Genomic DNA, 27630 nt, shown 5'->3' with positions numbered 1-27630 from the left:
GGAAACATTGACGATATTCAGGAAAGATGTAGACCTTGGACCACAAACAACTCCGTATCCATACCTCACAATCGACTCAGGCTAGTGTATCCTATACACTTCCCACCCCCGCCACCGTTGTATGGTTCGTGTACACTTCAGCCTTCTCCATGACCAACTGCTCGCGCATGCCCACCCCCTTCTAGCATTCTCTGTGGAAGCATGCTAGGGCATGAGTGAAGGACAGAGCCTAGCAGAGAAGTCTTACTGAGGGTGCCCCACTGTTCATCCCTGCTTGAAAATGGAAGCCCCCCATTCCCACAGAGACATCAGAGGGGACCCAAAGGCACAAGGTCTCTGTGCTCTGGTCATATAAAATTATAGTTATGGAAATGGAAACAAGGTTTTTTCCCATCCTGTTTGCTCATTTATCTGTCTTTGGGGAGGGGTAGGCGGTCCATGGAGAGACAAAGGGTGAACAAATGCAGCAGTGGCATTTACTACATACTGTGTTGAAAATGAACTGTGCAACTTGTGGACAGGAATGGGAAGAAAAAACTGGGAGAGCAGGGAAGGGGTGATAGTGTCCAAAGAGAAGTGTACTCTTTACCTGACTTATGTAATGGTAACTCCTCTGTATATCATCTTTATAATAACAATAAAATAATAACTCATAAGTAAGCCTCCAGGCTGGACACGGTAGCACATGCTTGTAATCCAGCCACCAAAAGGCAGCAGGAGGAGCATCACAGTATGTAGCTGCTCCAGGCAAAACATGGAAAAACAAACTAAAGCAAAAAGGCCAGGGAGCCTGTCTGCCCACATGGGCAGCAAACAACACAAACCAGAATTCCTGTCTCGGGTCAGGCCAAGTTGGTTTTTTTGTTTTGTTTTTTGTCGGTCGTGGGGCCTGAACTCTGGGCCTGGGCGCTGTCCCTCAGCTCTTCAGCTCAAGGCTAGCGCTCCACCACTTGAGCCACTTCTGGCTTTTTTCTTTCTGCTTACGTGGTGCTGAGGAATCGAACCCAGGGCCTCATGCATGCGAGGCGAGTGCTCTACCACTGAGCCACTTCCCAGCCCCTGGCTGAAGTGTTGATCCTCTCATTTCACCTCCCCACAGACCCCTGAGGCACTTCTGCTGGGACTCCTGGGCTCTCCAAGGTGCACAGTTTGAGAAACACTGGCCTTAACTGTCCCGCCCCCACCACCTCCCCACCGTCCTGTACTCCCTGCAGAGGAGCCGGGTGGGCTGGTGACAGGGAGGGTGGGGGAGCGGGGGGGGGGGGGAGCGGGGTGGGCTGGTGACAGGGAGGGTGGGGGAGCGGGGTGAGTGGGTGACAGGGAGGGTGGGGGAGCTGGGGGGGAGCGGGGGGGGGGGCAGGGTGGGCGGGTGACAGGGAGGGTGGGGGGAGCGGGGAGGGGGGCAGGGGGGGGCTGGTGACAGGGGGGGTGGGGGAGCGGGGGGGCTGGTGACAGGGGGGGTGGGGGGGTGGGCTGGTGACAGGGAGGGTGGGGGGAGCGGGGGGTGGGCTGGTGACAGGGGGGGGAGCGGGGTGGGCTGGTGACAGGGAGGTGGGGGAGTGGGGTGGGGGGGTGGGCTAGTGACAGGGAGGGAGGAGCGGGGAGGGGAGCAGGGGGCTGGTGACAGGGAGGGTGGGGGAGCAGGGAGGGGGGCAGGGAGGGCTGGTGACAGGGAGGGGGGGAGCCCGAGGCCTTGCCCAGCTCTGGCACCCTCCACGCAGCACCTATCCCTCCGGTGGGCGCTGCCCAGCCCAGCTGCTTGGTTCTCGGGACCCTGCCTTCTTCTCTGAACTGCTCGCTGCACTCATGACTGCCTGTGAGGCTGGTGCTCCAAGTCACATCTCTGAGCCCAGGAGGAGCCCAAGCTTGCAGGAGAAGGGCGGTCAGCAGTGGGGGGGGGCATAGACACCGGGAGGGAGCCCTCAGCAGAGAGCGGAGTGACACTCACTGTTGAAGAGGATTTCTGAGATGGGGGGACCTTGTGCTGTTAGAGTTCCACATGTGGGAAGGCCCTGGGACACATGGGGGGGGGGGGGGTGCCAGTGAGCAGCCAGGATCGCGGGATGGCTGAGGAATGGAAAGGGAGGGAAGGTGAGGTTCGTGATGTGTGTGGTGGATGGAAGCAGGCAGGTGCAGGGCAGGTGGGCCTGCGGGAAGTTCACCTGGGAACTTAAGACCGGCAAAGCATCCGCTGAGCCAATGAGGCAGACCTGCGCTTTCCTTCCTGGTCCAGCCCCCTGTCTGAGCTCTGGGCGCTTTCCTTCCTGGTCCAGCCCCTGTCTGAGCTCTGGGCGCTTTCCTTCCTGGTCCAGCCCCCTGTCTGAGCTCTGGGCGCTTTCCTTCCTGGTCCAGCCCCTGTCTGAGCTCTGGGCACTTTCCTTCCTGGGCCAGCCCCCTGTCTGAGCTCTGGGGCCCTTTCCTCTGGTGATTCTTAGGTTAGGTGTATCCAGCTGAGGAGCCTGGGTTCCAGGGCTGAGGGCAGGGCCCAGGGTTTGGAAGGTTCACTGTGGGAAGCATTCTGAGGGGAGGACTGCTAGATGCAGTGTGTGGAAGCACTTATGAGCCAGCAGTATAGCTGAGGGGCCATGGGACTTTGTGGGTGCGAGAGAAGAGGGGCAGGATGGTGGGCAGCACCGTGGTGGGCCCTCAAGGCTGCTCTGTGGGAGGTGGCGTGCACTCCCACCCCTGCCCGTTCCCCGCCCAGCTCCTTCATCAGTGCCACCCTGCCTTGCCACTTGTGTGGTGGTGGTGGGGCTTGAACTCTGGGCCTGGGCGCTGTCCCTCAGCTCTTCAGCTTAGGCTTTGAACTGTGATCCTCAGATCTCAGCCTCCTGAGCAGCTATGATGACAGATGTGAGCCGCCAGCGCCCGGCTATGGCCTGTCTTTAAAGTCAGCTTTTCCTTGTGGTGGTGGAACTGTCCACCACATGCACTCAGGACCCCAGAAGAAAAGGGTCCACCTGCCCCCCAGGATCATTATCCGGACTAACTGCACCGCCTGCTTGTCCCCCTGCAGGTCGCTGGCCGTCGGGCCTCAGTACTCTTCCCTGGGCACCCAGCCCATCCTCTGCGCCAGCATCCCAGGCCTGGTGCCCAAGCAGCTGCGTTTCTGCAGGAACTACGTGGAGATCATGCCCAGCGTGGCCGAGGGGGTCAAGGCTGGCATTCAAGAGTGCCAGCACCAGTTCCGGGGCCGCCGCTGGAACTGCACCACCGTCAGCAACAGCCTGGCCATCTTCGGCCCTGTGCTGGACAAAGGTACAGGCGGTCAGGGTATGCCACTACTCTAGCAAGGGTAGCACCAGACACTGGATGTCCACCCTAGGGGGCTCGGTAAAACTTGGAGAGAAACAAACAACCAGCAAGTTCCTCCAAAATAAAAGGGCAGAAGGGAGTCCGCAAGGCCTTGGGGAACGGTGGCCAGGCAGAGCACGGGGCTGCGGGTTGGTTTGAGGGAGGAGAGGACAGCAGAAGAACTGGGTGTTGGTTAGCTGCTACCAAAGAGCAAATTATCCTAAAATGTAGTGGTTTTAAGCGATAATTATCATGCGCTGACCTCCTGCCACTGTGGTCAGAGCACAGCAGCCCTTGGGTGGAGCTGGCTCCATTCCTCAACACACGCCATTCATGAACATGTCCCCGTGAGGCTGCCAGACACCACACCGGGGGGGGGGGGTCCTTACACAGTACCTGGGACCCCAGGGTAGAGACCTAATGAGAAGGAGAGAGGCAGAGACAGAGAGACAAGACAGCAGGGTATGGTGGATCACGCCTGTAACACTAGCTGCTCAGGAGGCTGAGATCTGAGGATCGAGATTCAAAGGCAGCCCGGGTGGACAAATCCATGAAGACCAGAAGGGGAACCGTGGCTCATGTGGTAGAGGCCAGCCTCAAGCGAAAAAGCCAAGTGAGAACACAATGCCCTGAGTTTAAGCCCCAGTACTGATGTGAGAGAGAGACAGAGACAGACAGAGACAGAGACAGAAACAGAAACAGAGGCTGTAGGTGAAAGGCTTCCATACCTTTAAAAAATCATGTCGTTTTTAATCTTTTTGAAGCCTTTTTAACATATTTGCAGAATGTGTTTAACATTGTCTCAGAATCACACTTCTTTTTCATTATAAAATATTTTCAGCATCCCAGAAAGAAACCCATGCCCACTAAGCACTCTCTTCCCAATTCTTTTTCCTCTCTGGAAGAGCTGTTTTCCGTCCATCCCTGCAGATTTTCCCATTCTGGATATGACCTTTTGTGTCTGGCTTCTTTCACTAAAACTTAGCCTGTCTTTGTGCTTCATTCCTTTTATTTTTAATTTATTTATTATTATATTTACTTATTTATTTTTTGTCGGTCATGGGGCCTGAGCTCTGGGCCTGGGCGCTGTCCCTCAGCTCTTCAGCTCAAGGCGAGCACTCTACCACTTGAGCAACAGCACCACTGCCGCTTTTTCTGCTTATGTGGTGCTGAGGAATTGAACCCAGGGCCTCAGGCATGGGAGGCGAGCGCTCTGCCACTGAGCCACCTTCCCAGCCCTTCATTCCTTGTCATGGCTAGATACTGTTCCATTGGGTGAGTGAGCCCCGTGAGCGTGCTCACTCGCCAGTCATCTGAATTGTTTCTGCCTTCTGGATTTTGCAAATAGTGCAGCTGTGAGTATTCTTGGGCAAACATTTCTTGGAGTATTTGTTCAGATCTTTTGGGACATATAATTATGAGTAGAATTGCTGACTTAAATGCTGATTCTTGTGTGTGTGGTACTGGAGTTTGAATTCAGGGCTTTCTGCTTGGTAGGCACTTAATTCATACCTTACAGACCTTTTTCTGATGTTATTATTTTTTAGATAGAGTCTCATGTATTTATTTGCCCTGTAGCCAGCCTCAGATTGCAAACCTCCAACCTATTCCTCCCAGACAGCTAGGAGAGCTGCTGCATGTCTGTTGGTTGAAGTAGGGCTTTCAAACCAGGCACCCACGGCTCACGCCTGTAATCCCATCTACTCAGGAGGCTGAGCTCTGAGATCAGTTCAAAGCCAGCCTGAGCAGGAATGTTCACAAGCCTCTTATCTCCAATTACCCACCAGAAAGTCAGGCGTGGAGCTGTGGCTCAAGTGGTAGAGCTCTAGCCTAGAGCAAAAAATCTCAGGGACAGTGCCCAGACCCATAGTTCAGGCCCCAGGACCTCCCCCTCCCTCCATCCCCCCCCCAACAGAGCTCCCACTGATTTTCTGTCTGTCTGAGCTGCCTCAACTTTCCATCCTCCCATCTTTGCCTCCTGGAATTACAGGGGCACAACATCATGCCTGGCGCTTGTTACTCTTTTTAAAAACCATCCTAGTGTATGTGAAATGGCATCTCGTTGTTTATTTTCACATTCCAATAGTTAACAGTACTGAGCATATTTTCATGTGTTTATTGGCCATCATGGGTCATCTTTAAAGAGGTGTCTACTCAAGCCCTTTTTTTTTTTTTTCAATACGGGGCAAGTACTCTAACCAGTTAAGCCTTACCTTTCAATACTGGGGCAAGTACTCTAACCAGTTAAGCCTTACCTTTCAATACTGGGGCAAGTACCCTAACCAGTTAAGCCTTACCTTTCAATACTGGGGCAAGTACTCTAACCAGTTAAGCCTTACCTTTCAATACTGGGGCAAGTACTCTAACCAGTTAAGCCTTACCTTAGCCCTTATTCTTTTTCCCAAACCAGACCAGCACACTCCACCTCCTAAGTAGGTGGGATTACAAGCATGTGCCCAGCATGGGGCATTTTGCCCATTTCTCGATTGAGTTGTTTGACTTTTTACTATTGAATAAGTTCTTTCTACCTTCTGGATACCAGATACTTATCAGATATAAGATTTGCAAATACTTCCTTTCATTTTGATAGTGGCCTTTGACGCTCAAAAATTACTTTGGTTAAAATTGTTGTGACATCAAAATAAATGTTGCCTAAGCTCAGGCCTCAACCATTTGTAGCTCTGCTTTGTCTGTGAGTTTCATGCTTACCGCTTATGGTCATCTGTCAATCTATTTAATTTTTTAATTTGCTTTGCCATGTGGATACCCCACAGCTCCATTACTATCTGGAGGGAAAAAAAGCTCCTTCATACATACTTTGGATGGTCATGGCACTCATGTTGAAGATCAGTTTGTCATACATTTACTCTGGGCTTTCAATTCCACTGGTTAATACATTAGTATTTTGTTAATTTCTATATCATTTTATTGTAGCTTAATAGGATGTTTTGAAATCAGGCCATGTGAGTCTTCTAAATTTTTTTTCTTTTTAAGATTGCTTTGGTTATTTGGGATCCTTTGAAATTCTATGTAGACTTTTAAGCTCAGGCTCCGCATTTATTTTTTTAATGGAATTATATTGACTCTGTGGGTTACTGTGGGAAGTGTTCCATCCCAACTCTATTAGGGCTTCTAATCCAGGAATTCTGGCTGTGTGTCCAGAGCCCCATTCCATTGCTTCAGTGATGTGTCATAGTTTGGGCCCATGCTTTGTGCCTCTTGCTTAGTGTCAGCCTCAGTGTTTTGTTTTGTTTTTTCTTTTGAAGTTGACAGTCTTAAGAGTTTCCTGAGTTTGAGATGTGCCCTGTGCCAATGCAGATACCTCTGCCTCTTCCTTTCGTTTCCTTTTCTGGCTGATTCCTGCAGCCAGGACATCCAGTGCCATGTAGAACGGAAGTAATGAGAGTAGCCTTTTGCCACGCATTTGAGGTTGGCTGTGGGCTTTCATATGCCCTTTGTCCTGGAAACTTAGCCCTTTGAGCTGTAGTGATTTTGAGGAAAACCCTCTATCTGGAACATCACCGCTGTAGGAGCGTGGGGGGGGGGGCAGAGAGCGACCCCCAGGGCAGGGTCAAGATGCTTTGTTCCAGAGCAAGCTCCCCGCAGCCTGCTTTCCCCAGCCAAGCCCCATGACTGGTCGGCTGGTACGGTGAGAGCCCTTGGAACTGAGTCGCTTCCTAAACACTGGTGGCTGCAGGAACCTTGCAGGATCGCTGCATATCCACTCATAGTGCCTGCGGCTGCATGTCCACTCATAGTGCCTGCGGCTGCAGTGTCTGCGTGTCCACTCATAGTGCCTGCAGCTGCAGTGTCTGCATGTCCACTCATAGTGCCTGCGGCTGCAGTGTCTGCATGTCCACTCATAGTGCCTGCGGCTGCGTGTCCACTCATAGTGCCTGCGGCTGCAGTGTCTGCATGTCCACTCATAGTGCCTGCGGCTGCAGTGTCTGCATGTCCACTCATAGTGCCTGCGGCTGCATGTCCACTCATAGTGCCTGCAGCTGCAGTGTCTGCGTGTCCACTCATAGTGCCTGTGGCTGCAGTGTCTGCGTGTCCACTCATAGTGCCTGCGGCTGCAGTGTCTGCGTGTCCACTCATAGTGCCTGCGGCTGCAGTGTCTGCATGTCCACTCATAGTGCCTGCGGCTGCGTGTCCACTCATAGTGCCTGCGGCTGCAGTGTCTGCGTGTCCACTCATAGTGCCTGCGGCTGCAGTGTCTGCATGTCCACTCATAGTGCCTGCGGCTGCATGTCCACTCATAGTGCCTGCGGCTGCAGTGTCTGCATGTCCACTCATAGTGCCTGCGGCTGCATGTCCACTCATAGTGCCTGCGGCTGCAGTGTCTGCATGTCCACTCATAGTGCCTGCGGCTGCAGTGTCTGCGTGTCCACTCATAGTGCCTGCGGCTGCAGTGTCTGCGTGTCCACTCATAGTGCCTGTGGCTGTGTGTCCACTCATAGTGCCTGCGGCTGCAGTGTCTGCGTGTCCACTCATAGTGCCTGCGGCTGCAGTGTCTGAGTGTCCACTCATAGTGCCTGCGGCTGCAGTGTCTGCGTGTCCACTCATAGTGCCTGTGGCTGCAGTGTCTGCGTGTCCACTCATAGTGCCTGCGGCTGCAGTGTCTGCGTGTCCACTCATAGTGCCTGCGGCTGCATGTCCACTCATAGTGCCTGCAGCTGCAGTGTCTGCGTGTCCACTCATAGTGCCTGTGGCTGCAGTGTCTGCGTGTCCACTCATAGTGCCTGCGGCTGCAGTGTCTGCGTGTCCACTCATAGTGCCTGCGGCTGCAGTGTCTGCGTGTCCACTCATAGTGCCTGCGGCTGCAGTGTCTGCGTGTCCACTCATAGTGCCTGCGGCTGCAGTGTCTGCGTGTCCACTCATAGTGCCTGTGGCTGCGTGTCCACTCATAGTGCCTGCGGCTGCAGTGTCTGCGTGTCCACTCATAGTGCCTGCGGCTGCATGTCCACTCATAGTGCCTGCGGCTGCAGTGTCTGCATGTCCACTCATAGTGCCTGCGGCTGCATGTCCACTCATAGTGCCTGCGGCTGCAGTGTCTGCATGTCCACTCATAGTGCCTGCGGCTGCAGTGTCTGCATGTCCACTCATAGTGCCTGCGGCTGCAGTGTCTGCGTGTCCACTCATAGTGCCTGCGGCTGCAGTGTCTGCGTGTCCACTCATAGTGCCTGTGGCTGCGTGTCCACTCATAGTGCCTGCGGCTGCAGTGTCTGCGTGTCCACTCATAGTGCCTGCGGCTGCAGTGTCTGCGTGTCCACTCATAGTGCCTGCGGCTGCAGTGTCTGCGTGTCCACTCATAGTGCCTGCGGCTGCAGTGTCTGCGTGTCCACTCATAGTGCCTGTGGCTGCGTGTCCACTCATAGTGCCTGCGGCTGCAGTGTCTGCATGTCCACTCATAGTGCCTGCGGCTGCGTGTCCACTCATAGTGCCTGCGGCTGCAGTGTCTGCGTGTCCACTCATAGTGCCTGCGGCTGCAGTGTCTGAGTGTCCACTCATAGTGCCTGCGGCTGCAGTGTCTGCGTGTCCACTCATAGTGCCTGCGGCTGCAGTGTCTGCGTGTCCACTCATAGTGCCTGCGGCTGCATGTTCACTCATAGTGCCTGCGGCTGCAGTGTCTGAGTGTCCACTCATAGTGCCTGCGGCTGCAGTGTCTGAGTGTCCACTCATAGTGCCTGCGGCTGCAGTGTCTGCGTGTCCACTCATAGTGCCTGCGGCTGCAGTGTCTGCGTGTCCACTCATAGTGCCTGCGGCTGCAGTGTCTGCGTGTCCACTCATAGTGCCTGCGGCTGCAGTGTCTGAGTGTCCACTCATAGTGCCTGCGGCTGCACAGCTTTCACGCGTACCTGCACTCCTTAGCGTGTGTACACGTGTGAGTAGATGTGCCTTCAGTGCGCAGCACATGTGGCTTGGAGCGTGTGTGTGTGCGCGTGCGTGTGTGCGCGCGCGCCGTGTGCAGAGTCTGTACCTGTGAATGCTCAATGTGCATGTGGAGCAGTTGCTTTGCAGGTGAGTCCTTGGGCTCTGTCATGGGCATGGAGCCTTGGGAAGCGGAGACAGGTGCAGCACATACATGGCTGTCAAGATACTCCACACGCGAGCACGGTCATGTGGGTGTGCTGCTCCACGCCAGGGGTCACTTCCCATCCACTGGGGCTTGGGCCACAGCCGCCTGATTCCAAATTTCCCAGAAAGAATGGGGGCCGCGGCGGGGAGGCCCCAGGGCACCCACGTGGCTGCCTGTGGAGGTCTGTCTGTGCGGAGAGGACAGACACCGGGTGGGGAGAGGGGGCATGCTGCTCCTGAGGGGGCCACTGGGGGGGCCGTGGGGGGCATCAGGTCCTTGAAAGTTTTCTTCAAAGATCTTTTGGACAGACTCACAGACTCTCCAGGGCCTGTTGGATTTGGGCTGAGGGCTGGGGATGCCCAATTCCTCTTATCCTCTCTTTAAAAGCTGCCCTGAGCTCGAGTCTGGACTGTTGGAGCTTGCCATCCTGCTGATCTCTCCCAGCCTCTGAGAGCAACTTGCACATCTGCAGACCTATCTAAGCTCCACCCTGCTTGTAGCCTCCATGCCTCCTCTCCGGTCCCCTCTGCTCTCCTGGCGCCGCCCCTCTCCCTGCCCCCGCCATCCCACCGCCCTCCCTTTTCTGCGGGGCAACAGAGGCCCTGGCCCAGTATAGTAGGAAGGGAGCCTGTGGGGTCCTCCTTCCTATTTACCTGCTTCACAGACTCCGGGAGGACCAAGAATCCCCCAGGGGCTCTAGAGAGAAGCTGACTTGGGAAGCAGCCATTGTGGCCCCTCCCGGCTTGCCTGTCAGCCCGGGCCGTAATCAATCTGATTGGATTAGGATCAGGGTGACCCTAATCATGTCAAAGGTCACCCCAGGCTTTGTGGCAGGGACCACAGGGTGGCTGGCCACCCTGCTGAGCCGGCCTCTGGAGCGGACTTTAACATCCACTAGCCAGCTGTGCGGGAAGGGGCCAGCCCTGCGTGTGCGCACTGGCAGCCGTGTCTGTGTGGGCAGGTGGCACGTTGGCGATCCTGTCTATATCCACGCCTGTGTCTGTCGCTGTGCATGTGTGTGGATCTGCACACACTTGTTGCAAAGATGTGTATAGGTGCGGGACTTGGTGTGGTGTGTGTGCACGTGTGTTGCATGTGCATACATGTGCTGTGAACATGTCTGGGTGTGCTTGTGTGTGCACGTCCATGGGGTGTCCGTGAGGATAGGTAGGAGTGTGTGCTCACCCCCCTGCTCCCGGTTCCTCCTGCCCTGGCCTGAGGCCTCCCCAGACTTCGCCCGGAGGGGTCTGCGGGGCCGCGGGGGGGGGGGGGGGTCTGGGAGGCGCTGCCGGTGCGGGGTGCGGGGCGCGCTGGGCGCGGTGCCTGGAGGGCCAGATGGGCAGCCGGAGCCCGGGACACTGGGCAGGGGGCGGGGAGTTTCCAGGGCGCCTCCGGAGAAGTCGCCGGGGCCCGGTGGGGTGGAGCCCTTAACCCTTCCAGGGAGGTCCGGGGGCCTGGCGCCCGGCAGGGGACCCCCGCGCCCCCGTGCCCCGCGCCCGGCCAGGGCCCCCGCGCCCCCGAGCCCGGCCGGGGACCCCCGCGCCCCCGTGTCCCGCGCCTGGCCGGGGACCCCCGCGCCCCCGAGCCCTGCGCTGCGCCCGGCCGGGGACCCCCGCACCCTGTGCGCTGCGCCCGGCCGGGGACCCCCGCGACCCCTGCGCTGAGCCCGGCCGGGGACCCCCCCCCCCGCGCCCCGTGCGCTGCACCCGGCCGGGGACCCCCCCCCCGCGCCCCCTGCGCTGCGCCCGGCCGGGGACCCCCCCGCGCCCCGTGCGCTGCGCCCGACCGGGGACCCCCCCGCGCCCCGTGCGCTGCGCCCGGCCGGGGACCCCCCCCCCCGCGCCCCGTGCGCTGCGCCCGGCCGGGGACCCCCCCCCCCCGCGCCCCGTGCGCTGCGCCCGGCCGGGGACCCCCCCCCGCGCCCCGTGCGCTGCGCCCGGCCGGGGACCCCCCCCCCCCGCGCCCCGTGCGCTGCGCCCGGCCGGGGACCCCCGCGCCCTGCGCGGGGCGGGCTGTGCGGGGGCGCCGGAGGGCCTCGGGGTGGCCGGGCCCGCGCGTGCGCGCGGCCGCCGTGGGGGGGCCGCGGGCGCGCCCCCTGACCCCGGCGCGGCCGCCCGGCCCCGCCCGGCCCCTCCCCGTCGCGCCGGGCGCGCCGCACAATGTCCGCGCGCCGACGACAAGATTAAGCGCGGGGCGGCCGGGGCGCCGCGGCGGTTCACACGCCCTCCGGGGAGCGGAATGCGGCGGCTGAATAGGGATTTCCCCGCGGCCCGACGGCGCGGCGGGCGGCGCATACCTCGGGGTTGCCATGACCGGCCGCCGCCGCCTAATCGCCGGCCATTGTGGGGCTAACGCGGCGTGGCCGCGCCGCACAAAGCCGGATTCCTGCGCGCGGCGGGGCGGCGGGCGCCCGGCCGCGCCGACTCGGGGGCCGCGACCCGCGCTCGGCGGCCCCGCCGCGCTTTGTGCCGCGAGCGATTACCGACGGCCGGCGCGGCGCCCCCTCGGGGCCGGGGCGGGGCGGGGCGGGGCGGGGCCGGGGCGGGGCGGGGCGGGGCGGCGGAGACCCTAGCGCCTGCGCCTCAGCCCCGCCTCCGCTCGGCGCGCAGCTAGAACCCGAGTCCTGTGTTCGTGATGATGGACCCCAAGTCCCATGCTCATGATGATGGACCCCGAGTCCTGTGCTCATGATGCACCCCCAAGTCCCGTGCTCATGATGATGCACCCCAAGTCCCGTGCTCATGATGCACCCCAAGTCCCGTGCTCATGATGATGGACCCCGAGTCCTGTGCTCATGATGAAGGACCCCAAGTCCTGTGCTCATGATGCACCCCAAGTCCCGTGCTCATGATGATGGACCCCAAGTCCCGTGCTTATGATGGACTCCAAGTCCCATGCTCATGATGGTGCACCCCCAGTCCCATGCTCATGATGGTGGATCCCAAGTCCCGTGCTCATGATGATGGACCCCAAGTCCCGTGCTCATGATGAAGGACCCCAAGTCCCGTGCTCATGATGATGGACCCCAAGTCCCGTGCTCATGATGATGGACCCCAAGTCCCGTGCTCATGATGAAGGACCCCAAGTCCCGTGCTCATGATGAAGGACCCACTCCAGAGGACCAGTGCCATAACACCGACCACTGACGGGCATCGGCCTGCTGGAGCCCTGTTCCACCGTGGCCGTGTCTGGGTGAGAAGCCGGCGGGGATGCTGGCTGTCATCTGTCCCCCAGACAGGGCTCTCCTCGGGGCCGTGTTCCCTCCCTGAGCCGTGGCCGACTTGTGTTGTCCTGTGGTCACCAACCACGAAGGGACCCAGGTGAGGGTCCCGTCTGAGTCTGGGGTTTCATGGATGAGGCCTTGCCCTGCCCAGAGCAGTGGATGTGGGCCCCAGGTGGCCTTTCAGTGATCTGTTACCCTCGAGTGGCCGGGAAGTCCCAGGACTCATTCCCTGTCCACCTTCCCCAAGGGGTCAGGATGAGCCACCCCAGAGCGTCGCTGCCTACAGCCTCTGTCCTTGTCACATCTGAACAGCCGTCTCCGGGGACAGTCCTGCCTCCGGAAGCCCCCAAGGAACACTTTCAGGAGCCCCGGGCTATCTGTCTGTCTCTAACCAGGCCTGTGCCCACCACCTTCCCCTCTGGAGAGAGGACAGGGCAGCAGCTCCCCCTGGGCCGGGGGTATGGAGCCGGGCAGGTGGGCTTTCCGCCCAGGCATGACTGCAGCCATGGAAACACCTAGTGAAGCTGTGGAATTCCGCCTGAGAGGCAGAGCAACCTCTCAGGACTGCTTTATCTGGGCAGCTGGAGACCCATGGCTGGCTTCTTGGAGTCTTTTTCCTGTCTGGACTCATCTGGGCCATTCTCCAGAGCAGGGCTGCCTCTGGGCTGCACTCTGGCAGGATGAGCTTTCCGAGCACCCCTTGCTCCCTGCAGAAATGGCCTCTTGGGTCATCTCCCTGGGAAGCACGGTCCTACAGAGGCAGTCAGTGCTCGAGTGCTCCGCAGGGCACAGTTGGTGCTTCATGGTGAAAAGTGAGACCATTTGTGCAATGCATCCTCAACAAATAGGAGTTTGGGAGTAAATCCTTCCTTTTCGGCATCCAGAGAGCCTTTCCTGAAGATAACGGCAGTTGTTTCTTAAATACTTTCAGCTTCTCACAAGAAAATACAAATATTTGGCTGACCTCTTTCATTCCCCAAATCATCTCTGGTTCTTGACAAGCCCATGAAATCCAACTCCCAAAATAGGAGATTTGCTGAGACCCCTCTGAAGCCCAAGTCCTGAGTCTCAAAGGCAAGTGCGGAGCCTCGTCCCATGGCTCCTGACAGGAGAGCTGGACTGCCCTCGGCTGTGATGCCCCACTAGTGACTCTCCCTTCTTCCCAGACACCAGACTCCCTCCATCCACGTCCCTATCCATCCACGATCACCCTTGCGTCTATCATCCACCTATCTGCCCATCCACCAGTTCACCGATCATTTATCCTTCTAGCCAGTCACCCATCTCCCTCCCATCTAACCACGCACCATTCACCCATTCATGTCCCATCTTTACCTGTCGTCCAGGCACTCATCCACCCTTCCATCAGCCGAGCCTCACCTACCCACCTGTCTAGGACTACTTCAGGCTTGCTCTGGATTCCATGTTGCCGAGCCAAGCTGTGTGCTTGTCTACCCCCTGCTGTCCTCTCTGTCACCTGTAACTCCTAAAGACAGGAAACGCACGAGAACCACAGCGAAGGACCTGATGTAAGCCAGCAGAGGATGCCACCCAGGACAGAGAAGGCTTTTCTTACGGTGAGGGATTCTTCTCAGCTGACAGTGAACCTTCCAGTCTCCTTAAAGCCCACTAGAGCCATAGCTCGTTCAACTTTCATGAAGCCTAGATTGCTGGAAATCGTACTTTATTGAGCAGCAATCCACGTTCTCAAAGTTGATTTTCAAATCCTGGGTCTTAAGAGTAGGTACATCACGTTTTACTCATCTCATATTCCTAGTTCTGAGCCTAGTGCCTGGCTCATTATGGATGCGTATCTTGGATGAGTGGATGGATGGAAGGGTGGGTGGACTGATGGATAATTGACAAGTGGATAATGGTTGGAAGGAAGCATAGGTGGAGTATAAATACACAGATGGCAGACGAATGATGAATGGATGGTGAGTAGGTAATAAATGGATGGGTGGTAAATGGTGGATGATGGATTTGTGATGGAAAAAAGGAAGGACACAGATAAATGTTACTTTTTATTAACTCAATCACTATTTTCTAAATAAGACCACATGTCTCCAGAAGGTCCAGGTGACACTCCCAGCCACAGGGGTGTGGTCCAGGGAGTACTGATTCCAGCCGGGGTTGTGGGTACACGCCCCCCCCTCTCCTGGGACTGTGGGCAGAAACTACAGGGTGTCTCTTAGAGTGCACACATTTTCCTGTAGAAGGAAAAGGTGAAGATGACTTTCCCAATTAGATTTGCTTTTTCTTTGGTGTGGTTTGTTGATTGGTTTGCTTTTTTTAAATATCGTACCTTGTGCTGAACTCAAACTCGATCTTCCTGACTCAGCCTCCCTTCCTAGATGCTGAGGTTACAGGAGTTCACTACTGTACCTGGCTTAGAATTTGTTTCTCTTGTGGAGCAATTATGTCACATAATTGGCTTTCTTCTTCTTTCTTTACACTTGATGGCCATATGGGCCGAGTCTTGGGTCTGAACAGAGCAGGCTTTCACTAGCTCACAAAGTTCATCCTGGCTCTGCTCCAGGCATCTGGGCCAAATTGGCAGCATCTGTGTGGGCCCGGTAGCCTACAGCCTGCTCTTCCACTTTTAATTCCCAACAGCCCTTTGGGAGTAAGACCTTTCTCTGCTAGTTGAGATGATCTGCTTGTGTTTCTGGAGTATGGACCACGTCCTGTTACAGGTACCTTTGTCCCCCATGCTAGCTGCCTCTGTTGTGTCCCTAGAAGCAGAATCTCTTAACAAAGGTGTGGTTTGTGCAGAGACCTGGCCGTGAGACCTGTGTCCTCACTCAGCAATCTCAGGGCTGTTCTGTCTGTCTGTCTGTCCTGTTCTACTCCCTGCAAAAAGAGAAGGCATTGAGGCAGGAACTGATCACAGTGATTGCCCCTAAACCTTGTGGAAATCTGATAAAAAGCCTTTCCTTCTACAGGAAAATGTGTGCACTCTAAGAGACACCCTGTAGTTTCTGCCCACAGTCCCAGGAGAGGGGGGGGCGTGTACCCACAACCCCGGCTGGAATCAGTACTCCCTGGACCACACCCCTGTGGCTGGGAGTGTCACCTGGACCTTCTGGAGACATGTCTTCTGGCAGCCTTAAGACATCTCCTTTCCTCTTTTGAGATCATTTTAAACTTGCAGAAGCACTGCGGGAGTGGTACCGCTCTCACCCCTACTGCAGACATGGTGCACACCCAGGATGAAGCCTCAAAGCTGAGTCCCTCCCGTCCCGAGTCCTCGTCCTAACTCTAAGGTCGCCCGTCTTCCCACCATGCCCCCTTTTCTGCCCCGGAATCTCATCTCAGACCCTTTGTTCTTTTACGTCACCCTCTCCCTGAGGTTCCCCCAAGCTCCCCTCCATTCCCTGGAGTTTGTGGGAGTGTGGGCAGACTCGAAACTGCAGAAACTGAGGAGAACCAGCTGGGTTTATCAGGTGTTCTGCATGGGCTGTGCTTTTGTCTTGTGGCTGGAGGGCGGGGTAGCGTGAGGGTTTGAACTCGGGGCTTCATGCTTGCCCTGCCAGTGCTCTACCTTGTGTACCACTCAGCTAACACAGCTTTGTGCTGGTTATTTTGGATATGGCGTCTTGCAGAATTTTGCCTGTGGTAACTTTGAACTCTTCCTCTGGATCTCAGCCTCCCAAGCAGTTGTGAGCCACTGGCAGTGGCCAGGCTAAGAGTTGTTAACAAGAATGCCTTCAAGTGACTGCAGTTCTACTCAGGGGCTGGTGATGCCTCCACCACTGAGGACATAAACTCCATCCATCCCTGAAGATGATATCTACGGATTATCCAATACTAGTCCCCTTGTAGGGACTAGTACCTTGGGAAACTGCAGAGAAATCCATGGATTCAGTTCCAAATCAGAATCCCTTTGCCAGAACACACTGTCTCATGTTTATCTGCCTGTGGTTTGCAGCCTACAGCTCCTACAGGGCCTCACAAGCAGGTCTTGTGAACACGTGTGCAGAGGTTTCTTTTGGGACCCAGCTGAAGGTCAGCTCCAGGGTTTCCTCAGCCTGGAGAGCCTTTGTCTGGAAGGAGACCTTCTTCTCTTCCTCTAAAATCCCAGGGCCTCCAGCTGTCCCTTAGCTCTTTTGCTCAAGGCTGGTGCCCAGTGACTTGAGGCACACCTCCTCTTCTGGCTTTCTTTGCTAGTTAGTTGGAGATCAGAGTCTCTTGGATTTGTCTGCCTGGGCTTTGAACCGGGATCATCAGATCTTAACTTCCTGAGTAACTAGGATTATAGGCATGAGCTACTGGCGCCCAGCTCCCCTCCTCTTTTGGCAGGAGAAACTGAGGCTTAGTGGGGAGGGATGCCTGCCCAGTTAGCTGGTGACAGAGCCAGGTAAGAATCTGCTTTTGTCTCTCCAAGTTTTAAGTCCTAGCTCCAGTCTCCCTCCCCTGCCTGCCTTTCTTCAAATATCTGTCAGTCCTAGCCTGTTTTCCTGAGTCCTGATAAGCAGAAGTTTCCAAAGCCTTGTTCTGGGCACGGCAGGGTGAGGCAGAGGTCTCGGGGTCTGGGGCACTGGTGCCATCTCCTAGGGTCACCCTCCCTGGACTCATCTGGCTAGGTAGGGTAGTTAGAACTTCAGATAGCAGATTCCCTGTGCTGGGAATGGGAGAAAGGAAAACAGAAGGAAGAGTGAGCCAGGTGTCCAGGATGCAGTTCAAGCCTCCTGCCTGAGCTGCCCTGGGAAGGGTGCCAGGGAAAGCCAAGTTCGACAGCCCATAGGCTGCTTCGCTCACTGGTCCTAACCCAGCCTCAGGGGTTCACGGGAAGCAGCTCTGGAGGGGTCAGGAAGGACAGATGCCCAGCTCAGCTCAAGAAAGCAGGAGGGGGCAGCCTGGGAACACAGGAGGAGAAGAGGGTCGTTGGTGTCCAGCGAACGCAGGCATTTGTTCAGCCAGGTTCCGGGGTGATTGCAAAGGGTGCGGCTGGTCTGTCTGGGGGTGAACATTTTATATTGGAAAATGAATGTTTGGGGGCATCTTGGGAAGGTGCAGAGGAAGCTGCTACGGGGCTGGGCCTGTCCTGGGGTTGGTCTGAGGGCGTGCATGATGTGCAGCCTCTGCCCACCGCCAGAGGGTTGGTGTGTACTTCTCCTGTGTTCTCTGTATGGAAGTGAATGGGCTCTTCTTTTCTCTTTTGTCGGTCGTGGGGCTTGAACTCTGGGCGCTGTCCCTCAGTTCTTCAGTTCAAGGCAAGCGCTCTATCACTTGAGCCATATCACTACTTCTGTTTTTCTGGTGGCTAACTGGAGATGAGAGTCTCACAGACTTTCCTGCCCAGGCTGGCTTTGAACCGCCATCCTCAGATCTCAGCTTCCTGAGTAGCCAGGATTACAGGCGTGAGCCACCGGCGCCCTGCTGAATGTATATTTTTTTATGCTAGTTCTGTGTGGATGAGTATCAAGCTTCCTGAGTGCGTCAGAGTATGTGCACAGTTGCTCAGTTTCCTTGTTCTTCCTGCCTGAGATTAAGAACACAGAGTCCCCAGGACTGATCACTCAGAACTCGGCTGGAAAAACCCTGGGGAGCAATCCCCCTGCCCATCCCTCTAGGAGGAAGGCTTCTTGGCGATCCACATGAGGTTTTGGGTAAGGAAGGACTCTCATAAACTCAAGGATTCTACTGTCCAGGAGCCAGTGATGCACCCTTGAACAAGAGGGTTCTGGCCCAAGAAATCCACAGCACACCCGCTCCCGGAGACCCAGGCTCTGGGGCCTCAAGCCCAGAATGTTCTCAGCTAGGTCAGTAAAATCTGTGTTAGACAGCAGTTGAGATTCTCATTCGTCTTGCTCCTGGGGCTTCCTCAGCTTGCAGTACCTTAGTTATCACTTAGCACAACTATGGAAAGAGTGTCAGTGACAGCCAGACTGACATGGCCCCACCCCCACCCCCTCCTGCCCTGAGCCCATGGCTACTCACTGCCACAGCCGAAAGTTTACACACCCTAAAGGCCCAGCCCGGTCCTTCATCCTGTCTGGAGAAGCCCCCTCGGGTCTGAACTCTGCAAAACCCAGCCACCCCACATAACCGGGACCTGTTTCACTTAGTGTCCTCCAGGTTTCTCCCTTCATGGCTTACCGTTTCCTTGTGCATAACACAGAGCCATCAGAACCAAAACAGGATGGCGCTTAATCAGACACATAGAATTCTCAAAAATTCATCTACTTTTTTTTTTGGTGTTTTAGGTCATGGGGCTTGAACTCTGGGCCTGGGCGCTGTCCCTCAGCTCTTCAGCTCAAGGTTAATGCTCTACCACTTGAGCCACAGCTCCACTTCCGGTTGTCCGGTGATTAATTAGAGATAAGATTCTCACAGACTTTCCTGCCTAAGCTGATTTTGAACCACAGTCCTCAGATCTCAGCCTTCTGAGTAGCTAGGATTACAGGCATGAGCCACCAGTGCCTGGCTACTTTTTTATATTTATATATTTTTATATATTTTTTACATTATATATATATATAAGACATATATTTCCAACAAAAAATGCCAAGAACACAGTAGAGAAGTGACAATACCTGTGATAAATAGTGCTAGGAAAATGAGATAATGACATCACATGCAGAAGACTGAAAGTCAACCCCCAAATCTCTCTTCATACATAAAAATCAATTCAAACCAGGCACCAGAGGTTCACACCTACAATCAGATCTAAGGATCATGGATTTAACAACTGAAGCAGAAAAATCCATGTGAAGACTCTTATCTCCAATTAATCACCAAAAGCCAGAAGTAAAGGTATGGCTCAAGTGGTAGAGTTCTAAACTTGAGGGGAAAAAAAAAAGCTAAGGAGCTGGATGCTGGTATCTCACACCTGTAATCCTAGGTACTCAGGAGACTGAGATCTGAGGATCAAGGTTCAAAGCCAGCCCAGGCGAGAAAGTCTCTGAGATTTTTTTTTTTTTGGGGGGGAGGGGGCGGGGTCTGGTTGTGGGCTGAACTCTGGCCTGGGCGCTGTCCCTCAGCTCTTCAGCTCAAGGCTAGCGCTCTACCACTTGAGCCACAGCGCCACTTCCAGCTTTTTCTGCTTATGTGGTGCTGAGGAATTGAACCCAGGGCCTCATGAATGCAAGGCAAGTGCTCTACTACTGAGCCACCTTCCCATCCCCTCTGTGAGACTTTTATCTGCAATAAACTACTCAGAAGAAGCCAGAAGTGGCGCTGTGACTCAAATGAACCAAAGAAGCTCAAGGACAGAGCCCAGGCCCAGAGTTCAAGCCCCAGGACTGCCAGGAAAAAAGGCAAGGAAAAAAAACTGAGGAATAGTGCTCAGGCCTCAAGTTCAAGCCCCAGTACTGGCATGTGCGCACACCTGCACACACACACACACACACACACACACAATCAGTTCAATCTGGATTGACTTAACATAAGACCAGAAACTATGAAACTACTGCAAGACAGCTGCGAGGAAATGCTTCAGGACACTGGTCGGAACAAGGATTTTATGGGTGTGACTCCACAAGTCTCGGTGCGCTCTCCTGCACCTTCTCCTCCCCCCTCGAGTCCTGGCTCATGGTGGCTCAGCACGGACATCCCTCTCCCTGCAGCCTCCTCAGCAGACTCTGCTCACCCCCCCTCCTTCCTCCACAGCCACCCGGGAGTCAGCCTTCGTCCACGCCATCGCCTCAGCCGGTGTGGCCTTTGCGGTGACGCGGTCCTGTGCCGAGGGCTCCGCGGCCATCTGTGGCTGCAGTAACCGCCACCAGGGCTCCCCCGGCGATGGCTGGAAGTGGGGGGGCTGCGGCGAGGACATCGAGTTTGGTGGAATGGTGTCCCGGGAGTTTGCAGACGCCCGGGAGAACCGGCCAGACGCCCGCTCGGCCATGAACCGCCACAACAACGAGGCTGGACGCCAGGTACGTCCGTGGCGCCCCAGGGCCCCTGGGCAGCGCAAGTCCCTTTTGTCCCGTGGGTAGAACGGTGGGCTGGAGGGGGGCTGCTCACTCCGTTGAAGGATTTGTGAAAGTCAGCACGGCCCAGATGCACCCCAGTATCCAGCGCATTCCCGTAAGAGGTCAAGGCCACCCATGGACTTCCCCCAAAGGAGGGCCGGGTATGGGCCTGGCGTGCAGAAGCCCCTGGACCTTATGGAGGAGGAGACAGAGAAGCAGCCACAGAGCAAGGCAGGAATGTCAGTGACGAAGAAATGCACAATGGTGAGCAGACAGGAAGAGAAACAGAGCGGCAGAGATAGATGGGTGGGCAAACATATAAACTAAGAGAGATACACAGCTAGAAGAGATATTAATAGAGATGGTTAATAGAGAGATGATTGATAGATGATCGATAAGACATAGATAGGATGGATGGATAGATTGATTGACTGATAGAGTTTTATAAGCCTGTATAAAATAAAGGAGGCACAACTTCAGGTGTTTCCACCCTTCAGTTCAGAGTCTAATCAGGCTTTGCCCCTGGCATTGAGGCTTCCGGAAGAGAAGGGCTGAATGTCCATATGTAGACAGACTTTGTACTTGGGCAGCTCATCCTTAGATTGTGCTTAAGTGTCAGACCAGAAAATCTCTGCTTACCCTTTCCAGAAATAAAGCTAGATACATGAATGTTGTCATACCAGACCCAAGAATTAACTCTTAAGAGATGAGAAATTTGAGACCCATGCAGGAATTTCCAATATCAGGTATCTTTAAGAAGTAGAGATGAAGCTGGGCATTGGTGTCTCACGCCTGGAGTCCTAGCTATTCAGGAGGTTGAGATCTGAAGAGCAAAGCTCGAACAAGCCTTGGGCAGCAAATCCAAGAGACTTATCTCCAGTTAACCAGCAAAAAGCTGAAGTAGAGGCATAGCTGAAGTGCTAGAGCATCAGCCTTGAATGAACAAACAGACAACGCCAAGTCATGGCATGAGAGAGAGGGGAAGGGAGAAGGAGGGAGGGAGGGAAGGAAGGAGGGAGAGAGAAAGAGAGAGAACAGAAAGTTTTTTACTAGAACTAAAGTTTTAGAGCCATAGGCCCAGTAAGTGACTGGAAGATCACAAGACAGTGTGTGAAATTCAGAGCTAATAGTGACAGAAACTCTTCAAGCTGCAAGAAGAATGTCTGGGTTTCATGCAAATGATCAGGAATCAAGATGGCATCAGACTTCCCAGGAAGAAAAATGAAAGCTAGAAGAAAATTGGGTGGTAATATTTTTAGGACTGGGGCTGGGAAGGTGGCTCAGTGGTAGAGTGCTTGCCTTGCATGCATGAGGCCCTGGGTTCGATTCCTCAACACCACATAAGCAGAAAAAGCTGGAAGTGGTGCTGTGGCTCAAGTGGTAGAGCACTAACCTTGAGCTGAAGAGCTGAGGGACAGTGCCCAGGCCCAGAGTTCAGGCACCATGACTGGCAAAAAAATACATATATATTTTTAGGACTATGAGGGACAAAATGGTTTAAACCAAGAATTTGATGTTCAGCTAAACTAGCAATTAAGTATCATACTGAATTAGAAAAGACTCGTTTTCAGACATTCATATTTCACAAAACTTACCTGGGGCCCTGTTCTTGCAACAAAGCTATCTCCAAGAAGATGAGATGGACAGAGCTGAGACATCTCAAGTTCAAGACAGAACTGAGAAAATTTAGTCAGGAGAGAATTAGGGGCTAAACCAGTGGCAGTACATTATTATCAGTAATAGGAAAGGAAATGTCATCATAATACAGCACATACATGTAGGAAGTGTAGGAAAGTGATGTGAGAAATTCAATTTTCATCCTCCATGGGAGAGGCCAATAGATATTGCCTAGGACTTAAAAAACAAGCAGTGGCAAGACAAGAGTGTTACAAGAATAGGAAGTGGGGGCTGGGAATGTGGCTCAGTGGTAGGGCGCTTGCCTAGCATGCGTGAAGCCCTGGGTTCCATTCCTCAGTACCACATACACAGAAAAAGACTGGAGTGGCGCTGTGGCTCAAGTAGTAGAGTGCTACCTTGAGCAAAAGAAGCTTACAGACAGTGCCCAGGCCCTGAGTTCAAGCCCCAGGACTGGCAAAATAATAATAATAATAATAGCTGGGCACTGGTGGCTCACGCCTGTAATCCTAGCTATTCAGGAGGCTGAGATCTGAGGATCCAGGTTCAAAGCCAGTCCGGGCAGGAAAGTCTGTGAGACTCTTATCTCCAATAAAAACCACTAGAAAACTGGAAGTGACGCTGTGGCTCAAGTGGTAGAGTGCTTGCCTTGAGCTGAAGAACACAGGGACAGCACCCAGGCCCAGGGTTCAAGCCCCACGACTGACAAAATAAAATATAATAATAAGTGTTGCAATGGGGCCGGGAAGGTGGCTCAGTGGTAGAGCGCTTGCCTTGCATGCATGAGGCCCTGGGTTTGATTCCTCAGCACCACATAAGCAGAAAAAAAATAAAGCCAGAAGTGGTGCTGTGGCTCAAGTGGTAGAGCGCTAGCCTTGAGCTGAAGAGCTGAGGGACAGTGCCCAGGCCCAGAGTTCAGGATCCACGACCAGACCCAAAAAATAAAAAAATAAATTAATTAAAAAAATAAGTGTCGCAAGGTCTTTGTTGCTTGGCTGAGACAGAATCCCTGGGATTTTTTTTTCCAGCAGGTTTCAAGCATTACTGACCTTTTATTTTTGTCGGTCATGGGACCTGAACTCTAGGTCTAGGCGCTGTCCCTCAGCTCTTCAGCTCAAAGCTAGCGCTCTATCACTTGAGCCACAGCCCTACTTGTGGCTTTTTCTGCTGAAGTGGTGCTAAAGAATTTAACCCAGGGCCTCATGCATGAAAGGCAAGCACTCTACATATCATATCATATATGTATATGTATATATATATATATATATATATATATATATATATATATATATAACTTTGAACAGAAGAAAACTAGAAGAAAAGAATCTGAAGTAGAGAAGGGAAGTATGCCTCTTCTTTGGGAAAATGTGACTACAAACAAGAGGAACATGAATATTTGACAAACGACTAGGAGAGCAGAGCACGGCCAGGGGATCACTGTGATCAAGAATAACAGAGATAAAGAAGTGGCTAAGAAGCCAGGCGTCGGTGGCTCACACCTGTACTCCTAGCTACTCAGGAGGCTGAGATCTGAGGATCACAGTTCAAAGCCAGCCCATGCAGGAAAGTCCGTGAGACTTTGATCTCCAATAAAGCACCAGAAAACTGGAAGTGGTGCTGTGGCTCAAGTGGTAGAGCACCAGCCTTGAGCTAAAGAGCTGAGGGACAGCGCCCAGGCCCAGAGTTCAAGCCCTATGACAGACAAATAAATAAATAAATATAAATAAAAAAGAACTGGCTAAGGGAGGGGCATGAGGCCAAGGTAGATCTGGACCCAAAGCCTAGCCAAAGCTTTAAACCACTGGGGCCACAAATGTGAGCTGCATAGGCAATTATAAATTTTTGAGTAGCCATATTGAAAGAATAAACAGGCCAGATACACTTTAAATGCTAAATGTAAGTAAATATCAGCATTTGTTTACTTTTCCTTGCTATAACAAAATCCTGGGTAACTGATACAGAAAAGCAGTTTATTTAGCTGAGAGTTTTGGGGGGTAAAAGTCCACGGCTGACTTGGCTTCCATGACACCTGGTGGATGGCAGTGTGGTGGGGGCACAGGGGAGAGGAGAAATCACTTGCAGAGACAGGAAGCCAGAGAGTGGGTAGGAATTGGTCTGGCTTTCCATAACAACCCTCTCAAGAAACCCAACCTGGTTTGCTTTCATCTTTCCCTCCATTCAGAGATCCTATAGAAATAGAGTGAGCCAGGAGGATTGGTAGGAAGGGAGCCTTTGAGCCTGCCACTACTGAGGTCTGTGTATTAGGGAACACTGTCACCATTGGGAAGATGGTGGCCCTGGTTTCCTGGAGAAGTTCTTTGCCTGGGACTTGGAGTAACTTCATGAAATAGGGAGCTTCAGGCAAAGATAAAGGCCCGTCAGGGATAAGTATCAGGAAGCAGTGCTTTCAATGAGCGAACAATTTCCTGCCTCATTTTTAAATTTAAATTTTAATTGGTGCATAGGAATCGTCACATACACTGTGACACTCCAAAACATATATACAATGTATAATGATCATATCAGGGTAATTAGCATTTTCACACCTCCAAGACTGGTTATTTGAGAATATTCAAAATCATCTCTGCTCGTCATTTTGAAATCTATAGACCATGAGGAAGTACTCCTCTTAGATCCCACTTCTCCAAGCTCCTACACCTCCTAACATCTAGGGACCCCTCTTCCAGTATGTTGGGGCACAACAATATCCAAACCATAACCACCAAGTAGCCAACATGCTATCATTGCAATAATGTAGCAATATTAATCATGATTGTGATAGTCTGCATCCTCCTCTTATGCTGAGTCTTAGGAGTCCAGTATGTGGTCTCCATTAGGACCGGCTGCCTCTCAGTATCAGTGCACAGTGCCACGACAGTTCTCATAATACCTGCTCTCCTCAACCCTGCTGCCCTCTCCAAGTCCCTACCACCACCACATATACACAAAGAGATGGAGGAGGATTTTGTTGCCCTCATCCAAACCCCAGCCACTGTCCAGGTCCTAGGCCATCCTAGAGCCCAGACAGGGACAGCTCCCAGTGCCGCTGCCCCAACCTATAAGCACCTGCTCTGAGTTCTCTAATTCTCCCATCAGAAAGAATCGAACTCGCATCCTCAGACCATGATGCTCCTCCAGCTCCCTCCTTCCTTCCCTCCACCCCACAGATGAGGGAGGGGAAGGCTGAGGCCTATGTCGGAGCCTCCACGTCCGTTGGAAGCCTTGAGTCTGGCCAGGACCTACATCCATCCCCACAGACTCCCCTAGGAGCCAGAGAGGAGTCCCAGGGGGCGTGGTGGCCTGCGGAGATGGGGCCCTGGGTTGGCTATGGCCATGATAGGGGGGCCCCGGACGGCCACGCCCCGTGGACAGTGATCGCCCGCCCCCTCACGCTGGCCACGTCCTGTGGGCGGTGATTGGACCAATCCCCCCGCTGGCCACACCCCGTGGCCAGTGATTGGACCACTCCCCCGCTGGCCACACCCCGTGGGCAGTGATCGCCCCATCCCGGCTGGCCACGCCCCGTGGGCAGTGATCGCCCCCGGTGACCACTCCCCCGCTGGCCACACCCCGTGGCCAGTGATTGGACCACTCCCCAGCTGGCCACACCCCGTGGGCAGTGATCGCCACGCCCCAGCTGGCCACGCCCTGTGGGCAGTGATCGCCCCCGCTGGCCACGCCCCGTGGCCAGTGATTGGACCACTCCCCCGCTGGCCACACCCCGTGGCCAGTGATCGCCCCCCCGGTGACCACGCCCCGTGGCCAGTAATTGGACCACTCCCCCGCTGGCCACGCCCCGTGGGCAGTGATCGCCCCGGCCGGCCACGCCCCCGGGCGGTGCGGAGGTCGGCCCCGGCCAGCCACGCCCCGCGGGCAGCGCCCACCCCGCTTACGTGCCTCCTCCGCAGGCCATCGCCAGCCACATGCACCTCAAGTGCAAGTGCCACGGGCTGTCGGGCAGCTGCGAGGTGAAGACCTGCTGGTGGTCGCAACCGGACTTCCGCACGGTGGGCGACTTCCTCAAGGACAAGTACGACAGCGCGTCGGAGATGGTGGTGGAGAAGCACCGCGAGTCCCGCGGCTGGGTGGAGACGCTGCGGCCGCGCTTCACCTACTTCAAGGTGCCCACCGAGCGCGACCTGGTCTACTACGAGGCCTCGCCCAACTTCTGCGAGCCCAACCCCGAGACCGGCTCCTTCGGCACGCGCGACCGCACGTGCAACGTCAGCTCCCACGGCATCGACGGCTGCGACCTCCTGTGCTGCGGCCGCGGCCACAACGCGCGCACCGAGCGGCGCCGCGAGAAGTGCCACTGCGTCTTCCACTGGTGCTGCTACGTCAGCTGCCAGGAGTGCGCGCGCGTCTACGACGTGCACACCTGCAAGTAGGCGGGCGCGCCCGCGGCGACCTCGCCTGCCGGAGGGCGGGCTCCTGCCTGGGGGCGGGGCTCTTCCCGGGGACGGAGCTCATGTCAGAGTGGGCTCCTGCCTGGGGGCGGGGCTCTCCCAGGGGGCGGGGCTCATGTCTGAGAGTGGGCTCCTGCCTGGGGGCGGGGCTCCTGCTGGGGGCGGGGCTCTTCCCGGGGGCGGAGCTCATGTCAAAGTGGGCTCCTGCCTGGGGGCGGGGCTCCTGCTGGGGGCGGGGCTCTTCCCGGGGGCGGAGCTCATGTCAAAGTGGGCTCCTGCCTGGGGGTGGGGCTCTTCCCGGGGGCGGGGCTCATGTCAGAGTGGGCTCCTGCCTGGGGGCGGGGCTCCTGCTGGGGGCGGGGCTCTTCCCGGGGGCGGAGCTCATGTCAAAGTGGGCTCCTGCCTGGGGGCGGGGCTCTCCCAGGGGGCGGGGCTCATGTCTGAGAGTGGGCTCCTGCCTGGGGGCGGGGCTCCTGCTGGGGGCGGGGCTCTTCCCGGGGGCGGAGCTCATGTCAAAGTGGGCTCCTGCCTGGGGGTGGGGCTCTTCCCGGGGGCGGGGCTCATGTCAGAGTGGGCTCCTGCCTGGGGGTGGGGCTCTTCCCGGGGGCGGGGCTCCTTGCTGGACGGCCGGAGCCCCAGGCTCGGGCTCCTCTCCAGAGGGCCCGGGGCTCAGACGGCGGGTGGGGGGCTCCCCCGGGGTGAGGTCCCTCTGCCTCCCCGCGGCTCGGGCTCCTGCTGATTCCTCCACGAAGGTGGGGTCGGTGCTGAGGGTCGTGGGCGGGGCGCCCCGCGCGGAGGGCTCCGCCTGGAAGCGGGCCTCGTCGGGCAGGGGAGGAGCGGGGAGCAGGGCTCCTCCCGCGGGCTCACGCCCGGCGCGAGCGTCCGTGCCGGGCCGGATCCGGAGACCCCAGGGCGCCCTCCGGTGCCCGCCCGCGCCCGTGCCGGGACCTCCGTCGGTCCCTCCGTGACCCCCCACCCCTTGACCCCCGTCAGCCCCCAGGCCACTCATTGAACTGTGTACTTGGGGGCAACAGGGCACGGCCTTGCTGCTCACGGGGCCGCAGCCCCGACGCGCGG

At 55.6% G+C, this 27630-nt stretch overlaps 1 protein-coding gene across 1 annotated transcript in view; it reads left to right on the top strand.

Moving 5' to 3' along the window:
- The window catches only part of Wnt3a (Wnt family member 3A), a 44948-nt gene extending 18413 nt beyond the window's left edge, over positions 1-26535 (top strand). The window contains exons 2-4 of the mRNA XM_042669536.1: positions 3017-3258; positions 20211-20476; positions 26056-26535. Of these exons, the coding sequence (XP_042525470.1) occupies positions 3017-3258; positions 20211-20476; positions 26056-26535 (988 nt within the window). The remainder of the gene's footprint in view (positions 1-3016; positions 3259-20210; positions 20477-26055) is intronic.
- The last annotated feature ends 1095 nt before the right edge of the window (positions 26536-27630 follow it).

The sequence above is a fragment of the Dipodomys spectabilis genome, unplaced genomic scaffold (assembly GCF_019054845.1).
Source record: "Dipodomys spectabilis isolate Male_0828 unplaced genomic scaffold, ASM1905484v1 ptg000496l, whole genome shotgun sequence".
Classification (NCBI taxonomy): domain Eukaryota; kingdom Metazoa; phylum Chordata; class Mammalia; order Rodentia; family Heteromyidae; genus Dipodomys; species Dipodomys spectabilis.
This window is presented reverse-complemented; position numbering and strand designations above follow the sequence as displayed.